At 40.1% G+C, this 23,797-nt stretch overlaps 1 protein-coding gene across 1 annotated transcript in view; it reads left to right on the plus strand.

The window, feature by feature from the left end:
* The window catches only part of LOC145398652 (cytochrome P450 2L1-like), a 126,502-nt gene that overhangs the window by 100,994 nt on the left and 1,711 nt on the right, over window positions 1-23,797 (plus strand). The window contains exon 9 of the mRNA XM_080271458.1: window positions 16,633-16,777. Coding sequence (XP_080127584.1) covers window positions 16,633-16,777 — 145 coding nt within the window. The remainder of the gene's footprint in view (window positions 1-16,632; window positions 16,778-23,797) is intronic.

Raw genomic sequence — 23,797 nt, forward strand, 5'->3', positions numbered from 1 at the left:
AATACAGGGAGTTGATCTTGATTTATTATCTTCAGAGAAAGTCTAAGTTGAGCAGCATATGTATTATACAGAGACTTAGTATACTAAGTAAGTCTAGTTGGACCCCTCTTCTTATTCACTCTCTCCACTACCTGCCGGTTCTACGGCCAGTCTCCTTCTGATCTCAGAATCCTATATTCTGGTGTAGCAGGGGTCGTGTCACGTGTGCTCTACTGTCGTGGAAGCTTCTAGAACACTGTATGTTTGTGTGTATGTACTGCTTCCGGTGCACGATCAACATTCCTTCACTTAAAGAGTTCCAAGCTAATTTCCCGTTCCCACACCTTGTCTGGTGCTCTGTCTATCTATCTATCTACCTATCCATCATGTTTTCTGTTATGATTTGTATTTATATTATGGAGTCCTGACATCGCTCGGTCACGTAGCTGGCGGTCCACCGACAGCAATCATCATTGAAATATGCTAATCTATTAATACATAATAGCCTTCTTCTTCACTCTTAATACATAATATTGATTATAATATTGTACAGGTATAATATTCATGGTAATATTGCAATGATCCAGTAAGATAACATTTTTAACAAGTTGTATACATAATTGAATATGGTTAAATTGGTTATTGTATTACATTTTGTAAAATGTGTATGTGTAACAGTAAAATGCATATATCCAAAAAAAAAAAAAGTTCAAAGTTAAGCTTATGGTAAGAGCTATTAATATTTCATATTGAGATAATGATACTGGTATACTTCTATGTCATGGGTCATTCTTCTTCTTCTTCATTTTAATAAAATTAATACTATACACAAAATATGTACACTTCATACAGGGAGGTTGGCTTGGATGCTAACTTTACCCCCACTAAATACTGACTCCAAATTTGCAATTCTTGCATGCATTCTGTGCATTGCGAACAGCACTACTGCAAATACAATACAGAAGATTATAAAGACAGTAGGTACTGGGCTATACACATAATATGGGTTGAACAAACTCAAATCTTCCCAGGGCTTCATTGTTTCATTGATCAGTTCCATAGTTTCAAACTTAGGTGAAGTCAACTTAATACTTGTGCTCATGTTTAAGTCCATATCAGGCAGTGGGTGGAAATGTTTGTGTGTATGATTGAGGATGGCATAGTGACTGATGGTGGATAAAGTGGACATGGATGGTGTAAATACCGCACAGTAGTCTGGTGCTATGTATAATCCTGATGCTGAAGTATGAGATGGTGGTATATCTGGACAGACTATGTAAACTAATGTGTTATGAGTGAAATAAAAAAAAACTGTGAGTGTCCGATGCGTTGATGGTGTATAAGCTTATCTGGAGCAAAAGTGAAGTTGCAATGATTATGAATATTGTTATTTCCAATGATAGCCATTTCACAATGGACTGTATCAGTAGGCTGAAACGTGAAAATGTACGCAGGACAAAGGTGAACAGCATGTAAGGATGTGTGGCACTTTCGTTCAGTCGTTGATTCACTTGTGAAAGTGACGGTGTTCCGTCTCTTGGAGACCATGATGAGTTCGGTGTCTGTGTTGATGTTGATGATGACCAAAGTGTTATTATTCTTAGAAGGGAAGGGGTGTATTTCGTATACTGTGAACAGGTCGTCAGTTATGGATGGTACATGAACTACTACTGATGTTGGTGTTAGTATTGCTTCTAAATATGGATAATACTGCATGAATTCCCTACTTCGGAACAAAGGCTTCATTTTATGTTTATGTATGCCTTGACTAATTATCTGACGTAGCTCATGAACTGGAAGTAAGTCAGTTGTGATCTTGCCATCACCGGCATTGGAAATTCCTTGCATAAGTGCTCTGTAACGAACTCTAGTGTTGTCTAATAGGAATATAATTGTGTCAATGTGTTCCGTGATGATGATGAAGTGTTGGAAAAGTGTTATGTTACCTTCCATGTCATTTATTTTATCTACACTTTCGAGAGCTATGTTTTCAGCCATGTTCAGATTTTTCATGATTGTCTTCATTGCTGAGTTATGTCCTGTGATGAATTTATCTTGGTATGTTAGTACCTGAGCTATTTTATTAAATTTGTTGTTTACTTCTTGAAGGTCTTCCTCTGCAGCCAATCCAAAGATGTTCCCAAGAACTGCGCCACCCAGGTCGAACAAACCGCGCTTTTGGCGAGTACGTGTGGTGTTGTTCTTGTCGCCCAATACCTCCGTTCCATGAGATGGGAGATCTTGGATCATGATGAGCATAGTTGACTTAGCCTGTTCTATTTTCCATTTCGCTAACTTCACTATTTCATCCATTTCCTTTGTGTTATGTGCTTGTGAAACATAGCCTCCTATCATGAAGTCCAGGGTTCTCATGGGTCTTGCGAGTTTTTCTAGATAAGAAGGTAATTCATATAAGTAATCCAGACTTATTTCAGTACTCATGACATCTTTTACGATTGACGCCGTGGCCGTTGGAGCTATGAGGCATCCTTGCCGTACTATGTGTTGAGGGTCTAAGTGCGCATATCCTCTTGCTATGTAGAGGAGAATCCATAGCATAAGTCCCTTCATCGTTACCTGCCGACAAAAAAAAATCTATTTTCTAATATGGTCATGCTGTGGTCGATGATAGTGATGATGTGCGTTACGGTTGACTAACGTAGATCAATAATTTGATTGTTATTTCATTTATAGAAGGAGTTTAAATCGATATTTAAATCTCGTAAATTATGTACTGTAGATTTTACTGGAACAGTTGCTCCTATGTTTGATTGTTTGGTATATGACCTTAATTTACTTTTGTAATTATTGTTGTTTTCTTGACTGGTTTCATGAGTTACGTTCGCTTGTTCGGTTGTATCCGAGGCTGAATAATTATTGGATAGTTCCCTTGAAACTCGTTTTAAATGGTCAATATGAACTTGTTTCTCTTCGCCACTTGACAGTGACTTAATTAAAACTTTGTTTGCTTTAATGTTAATTACTCTGTATGGGCCCTCAAATTTTGGGGATAATTTATTGTCTCTCGTATGAATGATACCATAGACAATGTCTCTTAAGCTGATAGGCGAATCTCTTGCCTTTTTATTAAATACCTCCGTCATTTCTTCCTTGGACATCGTCAATTGTTTTTTGACTCCTTTGTGTATGTCCTGGAATTTACGTAAACGGAGTTTAGAGTAATCATCGTAATTGTATATGGGCAGACTGTCACCTTCTAGGAGCTCGTATGGTAGTTTTTTCATCTGTCTCATATATAATGAAATGTGGTGCGTCACCTATGGATTTATTAATACATCCATTAATTGAGGCTTCTACACTGGGAATCCAATCATTCTAGCTTGCATAATTTTCAATGAGAATGTGCCGTAGCACATCTAATACTTTTTGTTTTGTCTCTCTTCTAACCCATTAGATGCTGGGCGATAGGCTAAAACGTTAACCTTTTTGATGTATTGTTTACCTATATCTTGTAAGATATCAGAATTAAATTTCCTCCATTATCACTTATTAGTACCTTTGGGGTAGTAAAGCGACATAATACATTATCTATTATTGCCTTTGCTACTGTCTCTGCTGTTTTATCTTTAATTGGAGCTAAAATTACATAACGGGAAAAATGATCCGTTGCTACGAATAGGTACTGGTTATTATTGTATGATAATGGCATCTTGAGTAAATCAACAGCGACAACGTCCCATGGTTGATGTGGTACAGGGTAATTACCCATCGGTGCAGGTGAAATTGGGTATCCTTTGTGTTTTGCACATGATTCGCATCTGTCTATATAATTGTTTATATCTTTTCGTAATGTTGTCCAGTAATATAACAACTGGGCTTGTTTGAATGTCCTATCTTTTCCAGGATGTCCTGCATGTGGGCTATCGTGTATCGTTCGTAATACTTGGGGTATCATGTCATTAGGTACTACCAATTGGTTAGTATTTCTTTGGCTTTTTGGTTGTCCTGGGTTGATCTTGTATAAGGTATTATTGACTATTGTGAATTGTTCGAGTGGTACATTCAGTTTGGGCAATTGTATGTCATCTCCACTTTCTAACTTGTATATAACTTTAGACCATATTGGATCAAGTCTTTGTGCTTTTGCGATATCATCGTGGTTTGGGATGTCTCCTTTGAGATCTAATGCCGCGACCTGAATTCCGTTCGGGTTCCTAGATAATGCGTCTGCTACTATATTCATTTTGCCTTGTATATAATGAATATGTATATTGTAGTTTTCGACTGTACATTTCCATCTTGCACTCCTCGCAGATAGTTTTTCTTTAAACATACCCACTAGCGGTTTATGGTCGGTGAATAAGTGTATTTCGTAACCATATACCAAATCTCGAAATTTTTGTAATGCAAAAACCACTGCAAGTGCCTCTAAGTCTGTAGTGCAATAATTTTTCTCTGCACCTTTTATTTGTCTGCTGGCAAATCCAATTGGTTGATTCTTTCCTCTTTTATCTTCCTGCATCAGTACAGCCCCTAATCCTTTCACTGATGCATCTGTACATATTATAAATGATTTTGTGAAATCCGGATATGCCAAACAAGGTGCACTTGTTAGTTTAATTTTTAGTTTGGTAAATGCTTGTTTTTGTTCTTCTTCCCACTGGAATATAGCATCTTTTTTGAGTAGTTGGAATAGAGGAAAGGCTATATGAGAGAATTGTGGTACGAATGACCTATAGTACCCAGCTAGACTTAAAAATTGTCTAACTTCGTCATTCGTAGTGGGTTCAGGAAAATCTCTCACTGCCTGTATTTTGTCATCAGTGGTGTGAATACCATTAGAACTTAATTTTTGGCCTAAGAAATTAATTTCCTTAAAGCAAAATTTGCATTTAGCAAGCTTAATTTTTAAACCAGCATCACCAAGCTTTTGTAAGAGCAGGTCTAATTTCTGGAGATGTTGTGTGATATCTTTTGTTGTGATTATAATATCATCAAGATAAACAAATATTCCTTGTCCTAAAATTCCGGACAATATGTAATTCATAAGACGCTGGAATGTGCCCGGGGCTGTCCTCAGTCCCATGGGCATCCTTCTATACTGATAGTGTCCTCTATTTGTGGAAAAGGCAGTGTATTTACGTGACTCCTGTTCCACAGGAATTTGATAATATCCACTTAGCAGATCGATCGTGGAAAATACATTATTTTCTGGTCCAATATTCTGTAGGATGTCGCTTAGCAATGGCATGGGAAATCAGTCTGGGATTGTGTGACTGTTTAGTTTACGGTAATCTACTACCGCACGCATTTCTCCATTTCGTTTTGGCACGAAGAATAATGGGGCATTCCACGAGGAGACTGATGGCTTAATAATTCCAAGTTTTAACATTTCATCGACATACTGATTTGCGAGTGTACGCTGAGATTGTGGGATCCGGTAGGCCGGTATGAAAATTGGTGGTGTATCTGGGTGCACATTAATATTGTGATTAATCAGGTTAGTACACCCTAAGTGTTGTCCGGGTAATGCTACGGTGTCCCTGTGTGTTTCCAGCAGGGTTAACAAATCATTTTCTTTATCAAATTCACCTGAGTGAATTAAATTCTCTTTTATGCTTTCTCTATTAGTAGATTTTATCTCACTTATCACTCCAGCTACAATTATTTCCTTCACAGGGGCGGGACATTTTTTAATATTAACTATGCAAGTCCCCCTTTTCAACTGTACTTCCCCATTCATGTGATTAATTATGAATATTTGAGTTTGCCCTTCGTTGTTCATCAGACAATGCGTTTTCTACTGACAATCCCTTTATTTTGCATTAGTCTTCTAAGACAAGAACAGTACTATTCCGTAATTTGCTCTTTATGGTAACTTTCATATAGGAATTAGGTGGTATAACTAAATCATCGGTGAGATGGGCGGGAAAAACTGATAAATCAGTACTGTTACATGGGTCTCTAATCATGGAAGCTAGGGGGGAGGAGGTGAGTTGATCTATACACTGATCTGTTTGTGTATGTTAGTTAAGCTTTTAACATTACCAATTCTTTTTGGTTCTCTTTTACTAATCGGTGAGGGCTCCGATGGTATTTCCTCTATGAATTCATTATCAAAGTCTACTCCATTCATTTGTGTGAGTCAAGTTATTTTCTCTGTTCTCATGCATCTTAAGTTCAATAACATATGAGCTTTAACTGCCAAGTTTTCAGCGATATAGAAAAATGCAGAGATTGGTCTAGCAGTATCTGTGAAACTGATGTTTAACCGTATCATACCTTTTACTGTGATTTGTTTTCCATCTACCGTATATAAGTCTAATTAAATTCTTCCAGAAACATTACTTTCTTCTTATTTCTAAAAATTCTATTTATTTCTTCTTGTGTTATTAAGTTCACTGGAGAGCATGTGTCTAAAAATAAGGAAACGTTTTGATTCTCATATACACCTGGTATCAAGATACACTCATTTCCCAACATGCCTCCTATGTGAGGTATACGTTTGTTCCTTTTTTGTCATGACTTGGTCTTCCCCCGATTTGAACATAGACACTAATTTTTCTACTGTTTTGCAGTTACTGGTCCAGTGCCCTTGGCACTGATGATGTCTACAGAAAGGACCAAATCCTTGTGTCTTTTGTCTATCCTCTTTTGTTTTGATAAAGCATTCATTCTTTGTGTGTCCTGGTTTTGCACAATATTGACATAGAATGGACCCATCTCTTGACTGTGATCTGCGAGGTGACTTCCCATATTTAGTTGTGTCTGTGGCGCGAGATCTGCTTGGGCTGCACGGAAACTTATGAAACTGCCTGTAGCCTGGTGTTTGTGATCTTACCCTTGACACGTTTAGTTGTTTGCTCTGCCTGCTTTCGGTTCGCGATCGATTTTGTTCTCTGTTTGGGGTAGTTGTAGCTGTTTTCACAGCTGATACTGTCTCAGGTACTCTCATTCCACTAGAATGTGATTGTATTTCAGTCATCCCTGCTTTGCTACTATGTATCTCTACCTCGTTCAATAAGTCTAGTAAGCACATGCCTGGGGTGTACGCGATCGTCTTGGCGATCTTAAGGGTCCTATCAGGTAATTTACACAAGGCAGCTACATAACCAATGATGTCCACGACGAGGTCTGGGAACATCTTTCCATCTCCTGTTATCCAGTTTGAGTTTTCTAAGGTAGCTAATAATGACCTTTTGATCGAGGAGACATCAGCAGTTATTTCACTGAGCACATGATTTGTAGTGTGCTCCCTTACAAGACCTACAATCTTATGTAATTCTGGGATTATACCTGGCAAGAAGTTCATACCTCCAGAAAATTTCTTCAAAAATTAAGTTATAAATTCATCATATGTCTTAGTTCTGAGGAGCTTATCTGACCTTTGTAAGTCGCCTGCCGGACATCTTTCCTGGCTAACCCAAGAGGAAAAAATAGCAATTTTCTCTTGTTCATCCTTAATGTGCCTCTTGATGAAGATCTGTTCGCACTGATTGACCAAAGAAATGATGTCAATACGATCTTTTTCTGTGCCAGAGAATTTCGGGGCAGTTTTATCCTCGTGGTAAATGAATATCTGAGCTTGATCTGTGGTGTTCATTTTCACTGGTTGCTCTGTTAATTTAACTTGGACTTGTTTATCGTTGCGAGAGGAATAGATTATCCCTGAACGATGAATTATGTCAAGTATATTTTCATAAGTATGCAAGGAAGAGACTAAGTCCTCACTCACTGCATCAGAGGGGGTTCGCCACTCATCATCTAGAACTGATGTATTTTTATTTATCTTTAGTTTGTGGTGAATTTTGTACGATGGGTGTGTTGCCCTGGTGTTCTCCTAATTGTGTACCCACAGTGGGCGCTAACTGTGTATCATCTGGTATTAACACGGGTGGAGGCGAAAATATTCCTTTCATAGCACTTATCTAAAAAGAATTCATGTTGCTAAGGTATGGTGTTATGACATACGTCTTTTGTTTATTTCCTTACTAAATAGATGAGTAAATGAGTTGTAATAAATGATAGATAGTGAGTGTATAAGTGCATATATAAAAATAAGTAAAGGAGTTGAATATATCTAATTTTAGCACTGAGAAGAAATGAGTAAGTATAATTACAACCACTTGATACAGATCGAAGAGGCGTGTCGAAGCAACTGTTGATCTCGGAAGATAAATGCAGAGTTGAATGAAGATCTCCTTTCGATAATTCTAGGGCTGTGTTGATGGACGATATTACTCAGGAAATTCCATGGCCTGGTGAATGTAGTGATTAACAGCTGTAGTCACAGGCGAACCTCATCATAGAACGTCGAATTCCCACTCGATACTCTGGAAATAAATGAGTATGAGTAGGAGCTATGTGAATAATGAGTAATGAGTAGTGGGTGAGAAGCGCCTGGTGTCAGTCACATGTTGATTGGCGTGGCATTGTCTCAGCTAACATGCATGGTGATGTCGTCTCAGCAGATACACATGGTGACGTCGACTTCCCACACTGGTAGCTGTGGTGAGTAACTGAGTAGCGATGAGTAACCTGGGTGAGGAAAGGTGAGTAAGATGCGTTATAAATATGGCTCTGGTGTTTTGCCGTGTCTTGACCTCTGCGTCAGCGATGGAGGTAGGCGGGAGAGAGTGTTGGGGTTTTTGTGCTTGTTGCTCTGGTCTTTCTTTTCCTTTACTTGCTTTGGTTTTTATTCTTCTTGCTGCTGCTTGAACTTGTGTGAAGATTATAGAGTTGTCTTGTAGACCTGTTATTTGTAGTTAATCGTAGAGCTTGTTGATCCTTGGTCGTAACTCGTCGTTGCTACTGTATGCTCGAAGACTCGTAGACTCGTAGGCTCATTCGTTACTGCCACCATTTAATGTTAAAGCTTTGTAGCCAACATTTATATATATGTAACTCTTAATTCTTGTAATAAGTGAGTCTTGAGTTCTGGTTAAAGTTATTTTGGTAATTGAAGAGCAAGAGGAGTTAACAGTGAATACAGGGAGTTGATCTTGATTCATTATCTTCAGAGAAAGTCTAAGTTGAGCAGCATATGTATTATACAGAGACTTAATATACTAAGTCTAGTTGGACCCCTCTTCTTATTCACTCTCTCCACTACCTGCCGGTTCTACGGCCAGTCTCCTTCTAATCTCAAAATCCTACCTTCTGGTGTAGCAAGGGTCGTGTCATGTGTGCTCTACTGTCGTGGAAGCTTCTAAAACACTGTATGTATGTGTGTATGTACTGCTTCCGGTGCATGATCAATCAACATTCCTTCACTTAAAGAGTTCCAAGCTAATTTCCCGTTCGCACACCTTGTCTGGTGCTGTCTATCTATCTATCTATCTCTCCATCATGCTTTCTGTTAGGATTTGTATTATAATATGGAGTCCTGACAATCATTCAAAACTATATACATCCCCCTACCATCTACCAACCTCGTACACTTCATTACTTTACTCTTATTCTCATTTACTTTCAATTTCCTTCTTTCACACACCCTTCCAAACTACTCTACCAACTGTCTCAATCTCTCCTCTCAATCAGCCACCAGTGCAGAATCACCTGCAAACAGCAGATGCTTCAGATTCCACTCTCCACCATCAACATTCACCAGACTCAGACCTCCACCTAAAACGCTTGCATTCACCTCCCTTACAACACCATCCATATAAATATTAAACAACCAAGGCGACATCACACATCCCTGTCACAGCCCCACTCTCACGGGAAACCGATCACTCACAGCATTTCCCACTCTTACACACGCTCTACTATTTGCATAAAAACTTTTCACCCCTTTTAGTAATCTACTATCAAGTCCATACAATCTTAAAACAGTCCACAAAGCCTCCCTAACAATTCTATCATACGCTTTCTCTAAATCCATGAATGCCCAAAACACATCCTTTCCTTTTGCTAAATACTTTTCACACACTTGTCTCACAGTGAACACCTAATCCACGCATCCCCTCCCTCTCCTAAAGCCACACTGCTCATCACCAATCACTCCCTCCGTACCATTTCTAACTCTCATAATTAACACTCTGCCATACACCTTACCTACAACACTCAACAGACTTATACCCCTAAAGCTAGTACATTCATACTTATCACCCCTGCCTTTATACAACGGGACCACACAAGCACTTGCCCAGTCAATTGGCACCAAACCTTTCACAAAGCACACATTCAACAATCTTACTAACCAGTCAACAATAGTCACTCCACCACCCTTCAGGCATTCCACAGCACACCCATCCATACCTGCAGCTTTCCCTGTTTTCATCTCCCTTACTGCCTTCTCCACTTCCTCCTTGGTGATCAAAGAATCATTCAACTCTCCCAAAACACAGTTATTCCTTGCACCCTTCCATCCGCCACAATCTCAGCCACCCTTTCCTCCTCTACATTTAACAATCTTTCAAAATACTCTGCCCATCTCTTCCTTACTGCATCCATCTCAATTAACATCCTTCCATCCTCTGCTTTTACTCGCTCTTCCTTCCCAGACTCTCCCTTTCACACCCTTTTAACCTCCTTCCAGAATATTTTCTTATTCTGTTGAAAATTCTCAGTCAACCGCCTACCCCACCTCTCATCTGCTGCCACTTTAGCATCACGCATAGCCCTTCTCGCCCTATTCCTCTTTTCCTTGTACCTTTCATATGACACCTCATCCTTCCTCAACAGCCACATTTCATATGCCCATCTCTTCTCAGCCACAGCCATACTTACTTCCTCGCACCACCATTCACTTCCTTTTCTTACACCAACACCCACACATCTCACACCACACACCTTTTCTGCATGCCACACCACAGCTCTCTTAAACAACTGCCATTCCTCCTCCACACTGCCATTTTCCTGATCTTTCAGTGCGTTCGACTCATCTTTCAATTTCTCCTGATCCTCTATCATTTTCTCTCTTTTATCCAACTCCCTCACTTTCAAGCTGTCACCCATCTCTTACCTACTCTCAACTTTCCCTCCATCAGGTAGAGGTCAGACATACCTCCACCCTCCCCTCTCAGAACTCTCACATCCAACAATCTTCCTATTACATTCCTAGACACAACCACATAGTCCATCAATGCTTTATCCACAACCATTCCACCCTCCTGTCTCACCCATGTGTACTTATAAATATCTTTCTTCTCAGACAGAGTATTTCCAATAACCATCTCTCGCTCAACGCACATCCCTATCATTCGTTCCCCATTTTCATTTCTTCCAGGCACACCATGGATACCAACTACACCTTCAACTGCTACATTTCCCACTCTAGCATTCAGATCTTCCATCATTACCACATTCACATTCGCTCCAAAACTCTGCAGACACTCATCAACATCATTCCAGAAAGACTCCCTCTCTTCTTCATCCCTTTCACTACCAAGGCCATATGCACTCACAAACACCCACAACTCACGTTCAAATTTCTTTCACCGACATCAGTCTTGATGACACTTCCTTCCATTCAGTCACACACTCCTGTACTTCCGGACTCACTAACAAGGCCACACCTTCTCTTGCCCTTCCTCTATCAACACCAGACACTCTTCCATTCACACTTCCAAACAGAGACTCACCCTTCCCTTCCATCTTCGTTTCACTCAAAGCTAACACATCCAACCTTCTTCTCACAAACATTCTCCCAATCTCCTCCCTTTTAGCCTCAATCGTACTACATCCACGCACATTCATAGACCCAATCTTCAGGGTACGGGGATAACTCAATCCCCCATCCCTTTCTCTGGCCTGTCTCTTTTAGGAACTAAAAAACAGAGGAGGGGGTCCCTAGTCCCCTCACCCCGCCCCTTTTAGTCGCTTTTTACGACACGCAGGGAATATGGTGGCGGTATTCTTCCTAACATAACCTAGCCACAGAGTAGTAGTTACACTCCATAGTGTGGCCAGATTGTGTTCCCCCCGCCACAGGGGGGGACACAGTAATAACATTTACAACATTTACAATGAGATGATGAAACACAAAAGAATGAGAAAAACAAGCAACCTGGTAATACCCTGAACAATTACACTAAAGTCTGGGAACAACCTTGCCAGACAAAAGAAACAAAATCATACAAAAAGAGATAACTAAACTGCACTCGACTGCCACAAATATTATACAGTAAAAACAATACTTGCAATTGGTTGTTGATACGAAGTGAAAAGATGTTCAGAAATATATACAACACACAAAATACTGCTTCTCCTCCCTCTCTGATCTCCAGTCCAAACACTCCCTCTCAATGCCAATCCCACAAAAACTCTCTCTCCAATTTTTTTATGGACAGAAGTCAAGCCGCTCCCTCACCACACAACGCTGATGATCTAGGGGGCCAGTCGAGGTGGTAGCATATAATAAAAAGCTCTAAGGTCGGCTAGACATACCTCCTACCCCCTGATAATCAGCACTGGTCTTACATCCCCACCGTGGTCAGCTGCCCGGAGCAGATCATAGAGGGTGAAATATGTCGTTGCTCCGAGCTGGTGCGACCGGGTGTGAGCGCTGAGAGCCAGGAGGTGTCTATAGGAGGCTATGTCTAGCCGATCCTTAAGGTCGATAATGGGAGAGAGAGATGGGGTGCCCTCCTCTGTCTGAGGAGGGGGAGGGACTAACCGACTTCCTCCTCGGCCGAGGAGCCGGTCGACGTTTCCTCGGCCATAGAGGCGATGTCAGTTGAGTCCTGCTCCTCCTCAGACATTGCTGGCAGCTGGTGTACTTCCGCCATGGTCGTATCATTGGTCAGGATCGGGTCCGGATCGTTAAACTGAGAGGCCATCCTTCAGTTGAGGGGGGCCTCCAGCCTAAGCCTCTTCCTCAGAGCCTGGCGAGGAGCTGCCAGTCGAGGCTGGCAAGCCCAACGCTCCGTCCGCAAGGGACTGTGTGCACATCGTGGACAAAGCACTCGGGGATGACAAGGTTAGGCAGCCCATTCTCCTTGAAGATCTTAGGTAGAACACGCAAGGCCCTCTTATCACCCCCACAAAACACCTTCGCCATCACGATGCACATCTAGATGACTTCCAAACACCCCTGATCCCTGGGCTGGTGCCGACAAACCGTGGGATGCCGCCGTGCATAGGCCGAGCCCTGCACGACAGCCCTTCCCGGTCTGGTGACGTCCCTAGCCTCAGGACCCTTGGGCGTTCTGAAGAGGGAAAACTCGACCGTCTCGTCATCGCTGAGGGAGCGCTGGAGATGCCGTGGATTTGGTTAACAATCACCTGATAACAAAATATCAGTGCCAGTGTCTTGGCGTTTGATAAAACCGTACCCCGCCCGAATGTTTAACCACACCACAGCACCTCTGATCTTCAGCTGGGCCGTAGAAGGCCTAGGCCTGCTGTCTGCCCCCCCTCAATGGCTCGTGAGCAGCAGCAGGAGAGGTTGAAGTAGTAGCAGGATCGGCACGTCTGGACTTTTCTATGGTTCGTCGCTCTTTCCTCTCTCTGCATTCAAAATTCTCTGCCTTATATACCCTCCGACTGCGTGCACGCGTCAATACGCAGCTAGAGGCCAGACGAGAAATATACAGAAAAGAGATAACAAATTAATCTCTCCCCCATACTCCAAACGTTATAAATATCGCTGGTGAATACAAATCTTTATGTAGCCAGTTTAAGTTCCATCGTAAGTTACTGATATTAAAAACAATTTTAGTTACACCCACGTTGAGGGAGCAAACAGAATTAACTAAGACTTTATATATGTGTACGCACTATACAGGCAACAACATGAGCGAGTGCATGTGCGAAGATGCTGGCTTACAGAGCATCGACGCACATACACACACGTCCAGCGACACGCATGCACTATACATACACGCACAATATACTGTACATAATAATATATATACATTCTTACACACGCAACAATATATATATATATATATATATATATATATATATATATATATATATATATATATATATAGGAAGAGGATCACCAGGCAGAACACAAACATCGTAGTGAAGTTAGGGTCTTTATTTGCTGACGTTTCGGAAAATGCTTATTCCATCTTCAGAGTAAAATCTACAATCGAGAAATAGACACAGTTAGGATATTTGTATCTTTTATCGATCAAAACAAGATTAAAAACATGACTGTACATAAACGAAGTCCATTAAAATACTGCGTTCGTAAACCGATAAATAATTAAATCTAAAATGAAGGGAGTAGGAATAAGAAAGCAAAACGTATCTGTAAAATAATAAGTGCAATACTGTAAAAAACTTACCTAGTGTGGAAAATAAAACAGTTCACAGGAAGCCATGTCACTGAATGAAGGGTTAAAGCGATATTGGTACGTACAAGTTTCCATAATGGGAAGGTCTGTGTCATTGCTGCTGCCACCAACAACTGTGAAGAGGGAATGACCATCCTTTCTCTCATCCCCACTTCACAGTTGTTGTTGGTAGCAGCAATGACACGGACTTTCCCATTATGGAAGCTTTGTACCAATATCGCTTTAACCCTTCAATCAGTGACACGGCTTCCTGTGAACTGTTTTTTCCACACTAGGTAAGTTTTTTTTTTTTTTTTTTTTTTTTTAAGTATTGCAATTATTATTTTACAGATATGTTTTGTTTTCTTACTCCTACCCCCTTCATTTTAGATTTAATTACTTACTGGTTTACGAACGCGGTATTTTAATGGACTTTGTTTATGTACGTTCATGTTTTTAGTCATGTTTTCATCGATATAGGATGTAAAAATCTTAACTGTGTATATTTCTCGATTGTAGATTTTGCTTTGAAGATGGAATAAACATTTTCCGAAACGTCAGCAAATAAAGACCCTAATTTCGCCACGATGTTTCTGTTCTGCCTGGTGATCCTCTTCCTATTACGTCTGCGATTTCCACGCTCCAAGTCTCTCTCTCTCTCTCTCTCTCTCTCTCTCTCTCTCTCTCTCTCTCTCGTATTTTTAGCCTCCTTCAGCCAGGGGATGGATTTTCTTCATATTTTATTTCAGATTTCCGGAGGATTTTGATAAGAACTGGAGATACCATTTGCACTGACGCGGCTAGAAACATTGTCCAACAACTAATAAAAGTGAAAATACATTAATTGGACTGAAGGGAATAAATATTTATTTATGTTTGGCATACTGTAGGTCTGCAGGAGGCTTTAGGAGAATAAGGTAAGAGGTGCAAGTGGAAATCTTTTCACTTTAATTCGGTCTTTGCTTTCCATCTTTCTATCTTAAATGGTGAGTTATGACGATAGAATAACGCTATAGTATGATGCTTGTCACACAGTAGTGCTATGAAAATGATCTGTTGCGACTGTGCTGCCTTCTTCTGTTACTGAGACACGGGAAATGCACTAAGTCTCCGCCAAGTGAATGCGGACCGACTACTGTATAGGGTGTTCTAAACCACAAGATCACTATTGTCTTTTCACCTTAACTTGGCTTATATTATCGTTCTTTTGCAACTTTAAGAGGGAAAAAGGCAATACTACGGCTCTACATCCTTTCTACAGCATTTATTCGTGACTGGCTTCATATTCTAATGTATCTGTCTTGGCACAGCACAACATTCAAGACGAAGAGATGGCACGAAAGCCCGATCATTCGTATGAGTTCGATCGCTGAGATTTTTTTTTTTTTTCTTTTAATCATGTGATCCACTAAGCGATGTAGACTGGTCAGCCACAGTTCGCCTTTCCAGTCCTTGCTATCCTTTGACTATTTTATTTAGCTTAGGTGAGATTTTTCACACTGGAGGGTTTAGCTATAGCCTTCCTCAATCCTTTAAGTGGCAGGGGGAGCTCTCCTAAGGTGAACTAGATGATGCAAAAATAAAAGAAAAATACAGCACCAGATCGAATGTGTAAAATGTGCTGCACAACGACTGCCTAGCCTCGAGCCCCTACACCTCGACTGGATAACAACGGATAGGCTTTTACCGTTTAATTATAATAAGTAAACTGTAAGGTATAATGTAGGTGTTCGGGGCTTTTTCTAAACATGGTAAGAAGTGCATGTGGAAATTTAATGATAGTATCATTATAGTGAGTCCGTTTTCGCTTTGATGGAAGTGAGCCACTGTCACAACTCGAGTACAAAGTCGTGGTTGCATAAAATTCGACAAGCCTTAGTTCTGAGGTAGGAACAACTTACCTTGGTTACTATAACTGGTTTGTTTTCATCCGACAGAACTGAACCATTCCCAGAACATGAATACTAAGTAATGGTTCCACGAAATTCGATGATTCTTAGTTATGAACTATCCGTCAATCTCCTTGATTATTAGTTAAATTACCTCTCAGATATGACTGGTCATCAACTGACTGAAGGACGTTAGAAATCTTCAGTGAGATAATACACGCAATGGTCGACTCGACCTACCATTCTGACTATATTTAGCCAACTGAGAAGGTAGTGTTTAAGGACCTCGTCAGGTTAGAGGGGGAGGGAGACACGGTACAGTCAAATCCATCTTTCAGTCTGAATGCATTTGCCTATCAACTGAGCTAAAATGGGTTAAAGATCTCTGTCAGTTTAGAAAAAAAAAAAAAAATGTCTTACAGTCAAATCGACCCTCCTGTTTGACTAAATTTGGCCATCAACAGAACTGAAAGTTCGTCCCATTAGAAACAAACTTACATGTAAGGTGACCTGCATCCGCCATGATGGGGGTAAAGAAATGGGCTTGATAAATACCGTCTTTACTCTATGCACAGGGTACCGTGATAAACAGTGCCAACGTCTCCATCCATCACAACTCACTCCACTGGGACAACCCTGACCAGTTCCGTCCTGAGCGCTGGCTGGACGACAATGGAAAGTTCTCCCTAAAGAAGGATGGATTTTTGCCTTTTGGTGTCGGTGAGTGCTCATAGTTTTGTTATAGAATTTTGTAACTAATAAATTCGCTCTACACAAGGATGACATATTAATTTTCAGTAATGGTAAGTTTTCTTATCACTATCATAGAAAGGGAGGTTGTAAGAATTATGCGCAACCTTTCATGAACAGTAATGCCACGTGCCTGACAATGAAAACATCCAAATGTTATAACACGTACCGACCGAATCTAAATTATGATCCCTATTTCAGTTCTCGATGCGAATAGGTTTGAGGTAAGGAGATCATGTCTAAAATATCTGTGGTCGACTAGGAAATCAGACCTGGGGTCTCTCAGCTGAAAGCCAAGTACGTCTCCAGTTAAGCCACCAGCACCCCACATCTTAGTGACAGGAAAATAAGAGTAAAAGTAGATGATGTATATTCCAATTTCCACTTAATCAACGCCGGCGTGCCGCAGGGATCAGTTCTGGCGCCAACCCCATTTCTGGTTCATATTAATGATCTCTTATCTGTCATCCACAATCCCATTCACTCATATGCAGATGACTCAACACTACATAGTTCATTCACACTCAGACATTCATTTACAAAGTCTAATATCTCCACCTCTCAACTCAGTACTGCCATCTCCATAAATCAAGATCTATCTACAATCAGTGAATGGGGACAAAACAACCTTGTCTCATTTAATGCTTGTAAAACTAAAAATATACAGTTTACTAATAGACAGATATTGCCAGATTCGTACATTACCTTCAGTGCTACTAATATTCCCATTTCCAAAAGTATTGAAATTCTTGGCATCTCAACAGTGCCCTCAGCTGGGCCTCTCATGTCAGATCACTTGCTAAAACCGCCTCAAAGAAACTTGGATTATTGTACAGAGTCCGTAACTTCTTCGCTGATGAGCAGTTATCTATAATTTATAAGAGTCATGTGCACTCTCAGCTTGAATATTGCTCACCCTTGTGGAATGGTTGTGGAGAGGTTGCATTAAGACAACTAGACAAAATTCAGAACAAAGCTGTTAGAATCATTAACAACCCTGCCATTACATATAAACTACCTCCCCTGCAAGTAAGAAGGAATGTTGCCTCCCTTGCATTATTTTACAGATATTTTTTTGGCAAATGTTCAGACGAAGTTGCGTCCATGGTGCCACCTCTCCATGCCTTCCCTCGTGCTACACGGGCATCTGGTAGTGCTCATGACTGGAATGTCACTCAGCCATATTGCAGAACTTCTGCCTATCAGAATTCTTTCATTCCCCGAATTGCATCTCTCTGGAACTCGCTTCCCCAGAGTTGTTTCCCTCCAAATTTCAACCCACAACTGTTCAAGTCTATTACAGATATTTTATGAACAGAGGACACCAGTAATCTGGTGTATGGATTATTATTTTTATTTTACTCATTTGTTTTTCCTTCCTCCATTCTGTTATTTATAAAAAAAAAAAAAAAAAACATATAGCAAGTAAAATGCTTATTGTGGTACTTTAATACTGAAGCTAGAGACAAACATTTTAAAAGTTCATCAGTGATATCTGGTTGAATGAACACTGGAGGGCAGGTGAGACAGTCAAAAGTTGCATTTGATGAATTACCATATTATCACATGTGTATACTTACTATTTACCCTATCCAAGTGGTAATATCACTTAGCTGGCGTCAGGCATTACTAATAAGAATAAAACTAACTTAGGCTATACTGGGAAAGAAAATGTGGGTGTTACCAAACTGGCCTCTGTACGCGGTTTGTACTACCAGGAGTACAGTGTATGATGGGAGTGTGCAGACATACTGACCGAGGTGTGGCGTGTAGGAAATTTTGGTGTTGCTCGATGGATGTGCATGTACAATGAATGCAACCTAAAGGGTTGTGCAGTGTGTGTGTGTGTGTGTGTGTGTGTGTGTGTGTGTGTGTGTGTGTGTGTGTTTACCTAATTGTGATATACAGGAAATGAGCTATGCTCGTGGGGTCCCGTCTCTGTTTCTCACTAAGTCAAATTTAGCTTTAAACTCATTTAAGATTTTGGACTGGACGATCTCTTTGTCCAGGCTATTCCACAGGTCTGTACATCTATAAGGAAAACTATATTTCTTGATATCCTTCAAGCAGCTTGGTTTCTTCTCTTGTTGCTTTCTTATCCCATAAAAACAGATCTTCTTTGTCAACTTTATCTACTCCCATCATGGTCCTGAACACTGCAATCATGTCGCATCTCTTTCTCCTTTCTTCCAAGGAAGGGAAATTCAGCTTTTGCAGCCTCTCTCTGTACGACAGATCTGCCAGACTGGGGACCATTATGGCTGCTGTTCTCTGTATTCTCTCAATCTTGATTATATCTTTCTTTTTGTGTGGGGACCAGACTACTGCTGCATATTCTAACCTGGGGCGAATCATGGCCACTATCAATTTTTTCATCATCTCATCCATATAATGAAAAGCTACTCTTATATTAGTCAGGAGTTTATAAGTCTCTGTAACTGCCTTGTTAATGTGTTTTTCCGATGACAAACTGTCCTGGACCAGCACTCCCAAATCTTTCTCTTCTCTCGCTTTTGTGATTGGTTCGTTACCCATCAAATAATTCAATGATGGCCTCTTGGTACTTTTACCCATTTCCAATATTTTACATTTCTTTGCATTAAATTTCACTTCCCACATCCGGCTCCAATCGTGTATCCTATCCAGATCCTCCTGCAACATTTTACAATCCTCCTCAACCTCTACCTTCCTCAAGATCTTTGCATCATCAGCAAAAAGACTTGCATAACTGTTCACTCCATCTACCATATCATTTACATAAATCAGGAACATTACTGGCGTCAACACCGAGCCCTGAGGGACTCCACTTGTTACTTCCCTCCATCCAGACATCCTATCCTTTATTACTGTCCTCATTTGTCTGTTTCTCAAAAAGTCTCTCATCCATTCCAGGAGGTTCCCCTTCAGTCCTCCTACATGCTCTAGTTTTCACATTAGCCTCTTATGGGGTACCTTGTCGAAGGTCTTCTCCAAATCTAAATACTGTATACACAATCCACCCAACCATCTCTCTCCTGTCGCACTTTATCGCTCTTGAGTAAAAACTCAACAAGTTGGAAACACATGACCTTCCACTACTAAATCCAAACTGGCTATCAGCCAAAATATTCATCTCGTCCAGATCTTATCCATCTATCTTTCAGAATTCTTTCGCACAATTTTGCGACCATGCTGGTTAGGGACACTTGTCTATAATTCAGAGGTTCTTCCCTGTTTTCTCCCTTATAAATTGGTACCACATTTGCCCTCTTCCATTCTTGAGACACTTTCCCCTCTTCCAGAGAACACACAATTAAACTGTGAATCTTATCTGCCACTTGTTTTCTGCATTCCTTCAGTACCCAATTAGAGATTCCATCTGGTCCTGGGGCTTTCCTTACATATTGAGTTTCCAGTAATTTATACACTTCCTGTACTTTCAATTTTATATCTTTTATCACTACATTTCTAGTCACTTCCTCCCCTTCCACAAACTCCTTTTCGTTAGTGAAAACTGATTGGAAACATTTGTTCTTTATTTCTTCTTGCATTGCTGCATCTTTATAGACCTCTCCTTCTATTTTCAATTTTTTTTTTTTAATAACAGAACAGTGGAAGGAAAAACTAATGAATAAAAAAAATAATCCATACACCAGATAATTGGTGTCCTCTGCTCATAAAATATCTGTAACAGTTAGACTTGAACAGTTGTGGGTTAAAATTTGGAGGGAAACAACTCTGGGGAAGCGAGTTCCAGAGAGATGCAGTTCAGGGAATGAAAGAATTCTGATAGGCAGAAGTTCTGCAATATGGCTGAGCGACATTCCAGTCATGAGCTCTACCAGATGCCCGTGAAGCACAAGGGAAGGCATGAAGAGGTGGCACCATGGACGCAACTTCGTCTGAGCATTTGCCAAAAAAATATCTGTAAAATAATGCAAGGGAGGCAACATTCTTTCTTACTTGTAGGGGAGGTAGTTTATTTGTAATGGTAGGGCTGTTAATGATTCTAACAGCTTTGTTCTGAATTTTGTCTAGTTGTCTTAATGCAACCTCTCCACAACCATTCCACAAGGGTGAGCAATATTCAAGCTGAGAGCGCACACGACTCTTATAAATTATAGCTAACTGCTCATCAGCGAAGAAGTTACGGACTCTGTACAATAATCCAAGTTTCTCTGAGGCGGATTTAGCAAGTAATCTGACATGAGAGGTCCAGATAAGGGCCTTGTTAAGTGAGATGCCAAGAATTTCAAAACTTTTGGAAATGGGAATATTAGTAGCACTGAAGGTAATGTACGAATCTGGCAATATCTGCCTATTAGTAAACTGTATATATTTAGTTTTACTAGCATTAAAAGAGACAAGGTTGTTTTGTCCCCATTCACTGATCATAGATGGATCTTGATTTATGGAGATGGCTGTACAGAGTTGAGAGGTAGAGATATTGGACTTTGTAAATGGGTGTCTGAGTGTGAATGAACTATGTAGTGTTGAGTCATCTGCATATGAGTGAATGGGATTGTGGATGACAGATAAGAGATCATTAATATGAACAAGGAATTGGGATGGTGCCAGAACTGATCCCTGCGGCACGCCAGCATTAATTGAGTGGAAATTGGAATATACATCATCTACTTTTACTGTTACTTTCCTGTCACTAAGATATGAAGAAATCAAAGGAACAAAAGACGTTAGTCCATAGCAAGGGAGTTTGGACAGCAGGGAACGATGCCATACTCTGTCGAAAGCTTTAGAAATATCAAGAGCTACTGCATGAGTTTCTCCATGTAGATCAATTGATTGATGGATGGTATGAGTTAGGAGATTGAGTATGTCAGTGTTGGATCTTTCGTGTCGAAAACGATATTGTCTATCACTAAATAAGTTGCTGGATTCAAGATGTTTAACAATGTGCTTATTAATTAAAGTTTCAAATACCTTACCAAGAGATGTGACAGCTATTGGTCTGCAATCAGAGGGCTCAGAGGAACTTCCTTTCTTCGGAATTGGGTGAATATTAGTTTGGTGATTCCTCCTTTTGTTTCAGAGTGCCATTGACAGATCTGTAAAACAGTTTGGGTTCAACCTTACATTTATCTATTATACCTTTTTCGAAATTCCTTTCTTCCTCTCTACGTATTCTTCTGTATTCATTTCTAGCTCTTTTATATTCTTCCTTTGTTCTGTTGTTACCTCTCTTTCTTCAATTGTTCCACGCCATGTCTCTCTCTTTTTTTTTGCTATCATACACCTTCTGTTAAACCACTCCTTTTTCCTGTTTTCTTTCCCGTTTACTCTTGGCACAAATTTCTCCACTCCCGAATTATAGAGGCCTAGAAAAATATCCCACTTCCTTTGTATATCTCTTGTCTCTCAGAATTTTCTCTATTCTGCATTTTCGAAAAATTTTCTCAGTCCTGTAAAGTTTCCTTTCCCAAAGTTGTATCTTCCCTGCCTATAAAGCTCGTCTCTTGGCTCCACGTTCCCTGTTATCATCTGGAACTCAATGACCACATGATCACTTTTTCCGATAGGACACAGATATTTCAAGGATTTTATTACATCGGGTTCTTTGGTAAACAGTTAGTCTAGTCTTGCTGGTGTGTCCTCACCTCGGAACTATGTCTCTTCTTTGACCCATTGCAACAACACATTGTTCATTGTTATATTTAATAATGTAGTGCCCCACGAATCTTCGCTGCCTCCTGAGTCCCATTCTTCCCAGTTCACCTCTTTACAATTGAAGTCACCCATTAAAATTATATTGTTGCTTTTCTCAGTCATTATCTGTAAATAACTAGCCATGTCTGACAACATTTCCTGGTATTCATCATCATTCCATGCTCTTGTCTTAGGGGGAACATACACTACTTCCATATCTCTTTGCTGTTCTCTCCAGTTTCTAATTTCATATTTATTGCTTCGGCCCTGCCTTTTCCCATTTCCACGGTATCTACATTTATGTTGTTCTTCACTGCTATCATCACTCTGCCTACTGTTTTTTTCTTTTCTGTCTCTTCTCCACGGTTTGTATTTACCATCTCCCATATGAACATCAGTATCATCTCTTAATTTGGTCTCTACAAAGCACATAACATCAGGTTCATGTACCCTCAAAAAATCGTTTATTTCTAGCTTTGCCGATATTAAACCATCAGTATTAGTATATACCACCTTCCAATTATTTTTGATGCTTTTTATACCCTCTTTTCTCCTTCTCTTCGCCGGTACCACTTCCTTAATTTCTGATCAATGACTTTCCAATAAAACACTGTCTTCTCTTCCTCCGTTCTCCGTTCGTTTTTTACGTTTGCTTCCTTTACTAACGCCTTTATTTTAGCTCTTTCTTCCTCATTTGCATCTCTCCTTATCCAAACATCTTTGAACCCTTTCTTGTCTGATAATTTCCATGTTCTACTGATAATTTCGTTTACTGTTGCCTGAGACTTAAACTTTACCTTCAATGGCCTTGCCTCTCCTTCCTCGTACTTTCCTAACCTAAACACCTCTTCAGTCTCTTCTTGAGCTTCGTTATTTTCTTCCATGACTACTGATATTATTTCTTTAACTTTACTCAGTTCTTCTCTTTCTCTTTCTGATCTTATTGTAATATGTGTTTCTTTAACTCCTGAATTTATTACACATTTTTTTCTTATCTGCTACATCCGTAACTAAACATTCTCTACTTCTCAGCACCCTAACCAATTCCCTCTCCACCTTTTCCTTGCTTTGTTGTTCTATAATCTCTTTCAAATTTACATTTCCCTCTTCCTGAATTTTCTTCCACCCTTTACGTTGCTCTTTGATTTCTTTAGTGTAATCGTCCTGTATTCTTGATTTGGATTCATATTCATCTAGTTTGCTTTTCATCCTGTCTCTTTCTTCTTCCAACCTCTTATTCTCCCTCTTAAGCTGTTTTATTTCAATTGAGGCTGAGTCATTGCTCACTTTTAATTCAGTAACTTCACTTTCTTGTTCGTCACTACGTGTACAAATTTTTTCCAGTTT

The sequence above is a fragment of the Coenobita brevimanus genome, chromosome 46, assembly GCF_032717465.1.
Source record: "Coenobita brevimanus isolate Jiangsu-jjx chromosome 46, ASM3271746v2, whole genome shotgun sequence".
NCBI classification, from domain to species: Eukaryota; Metazoa; Arthropoda; class Malacostraca; order Decapoda; family Coenobitidae; genus Coenobita; species Coenobita brevimanus.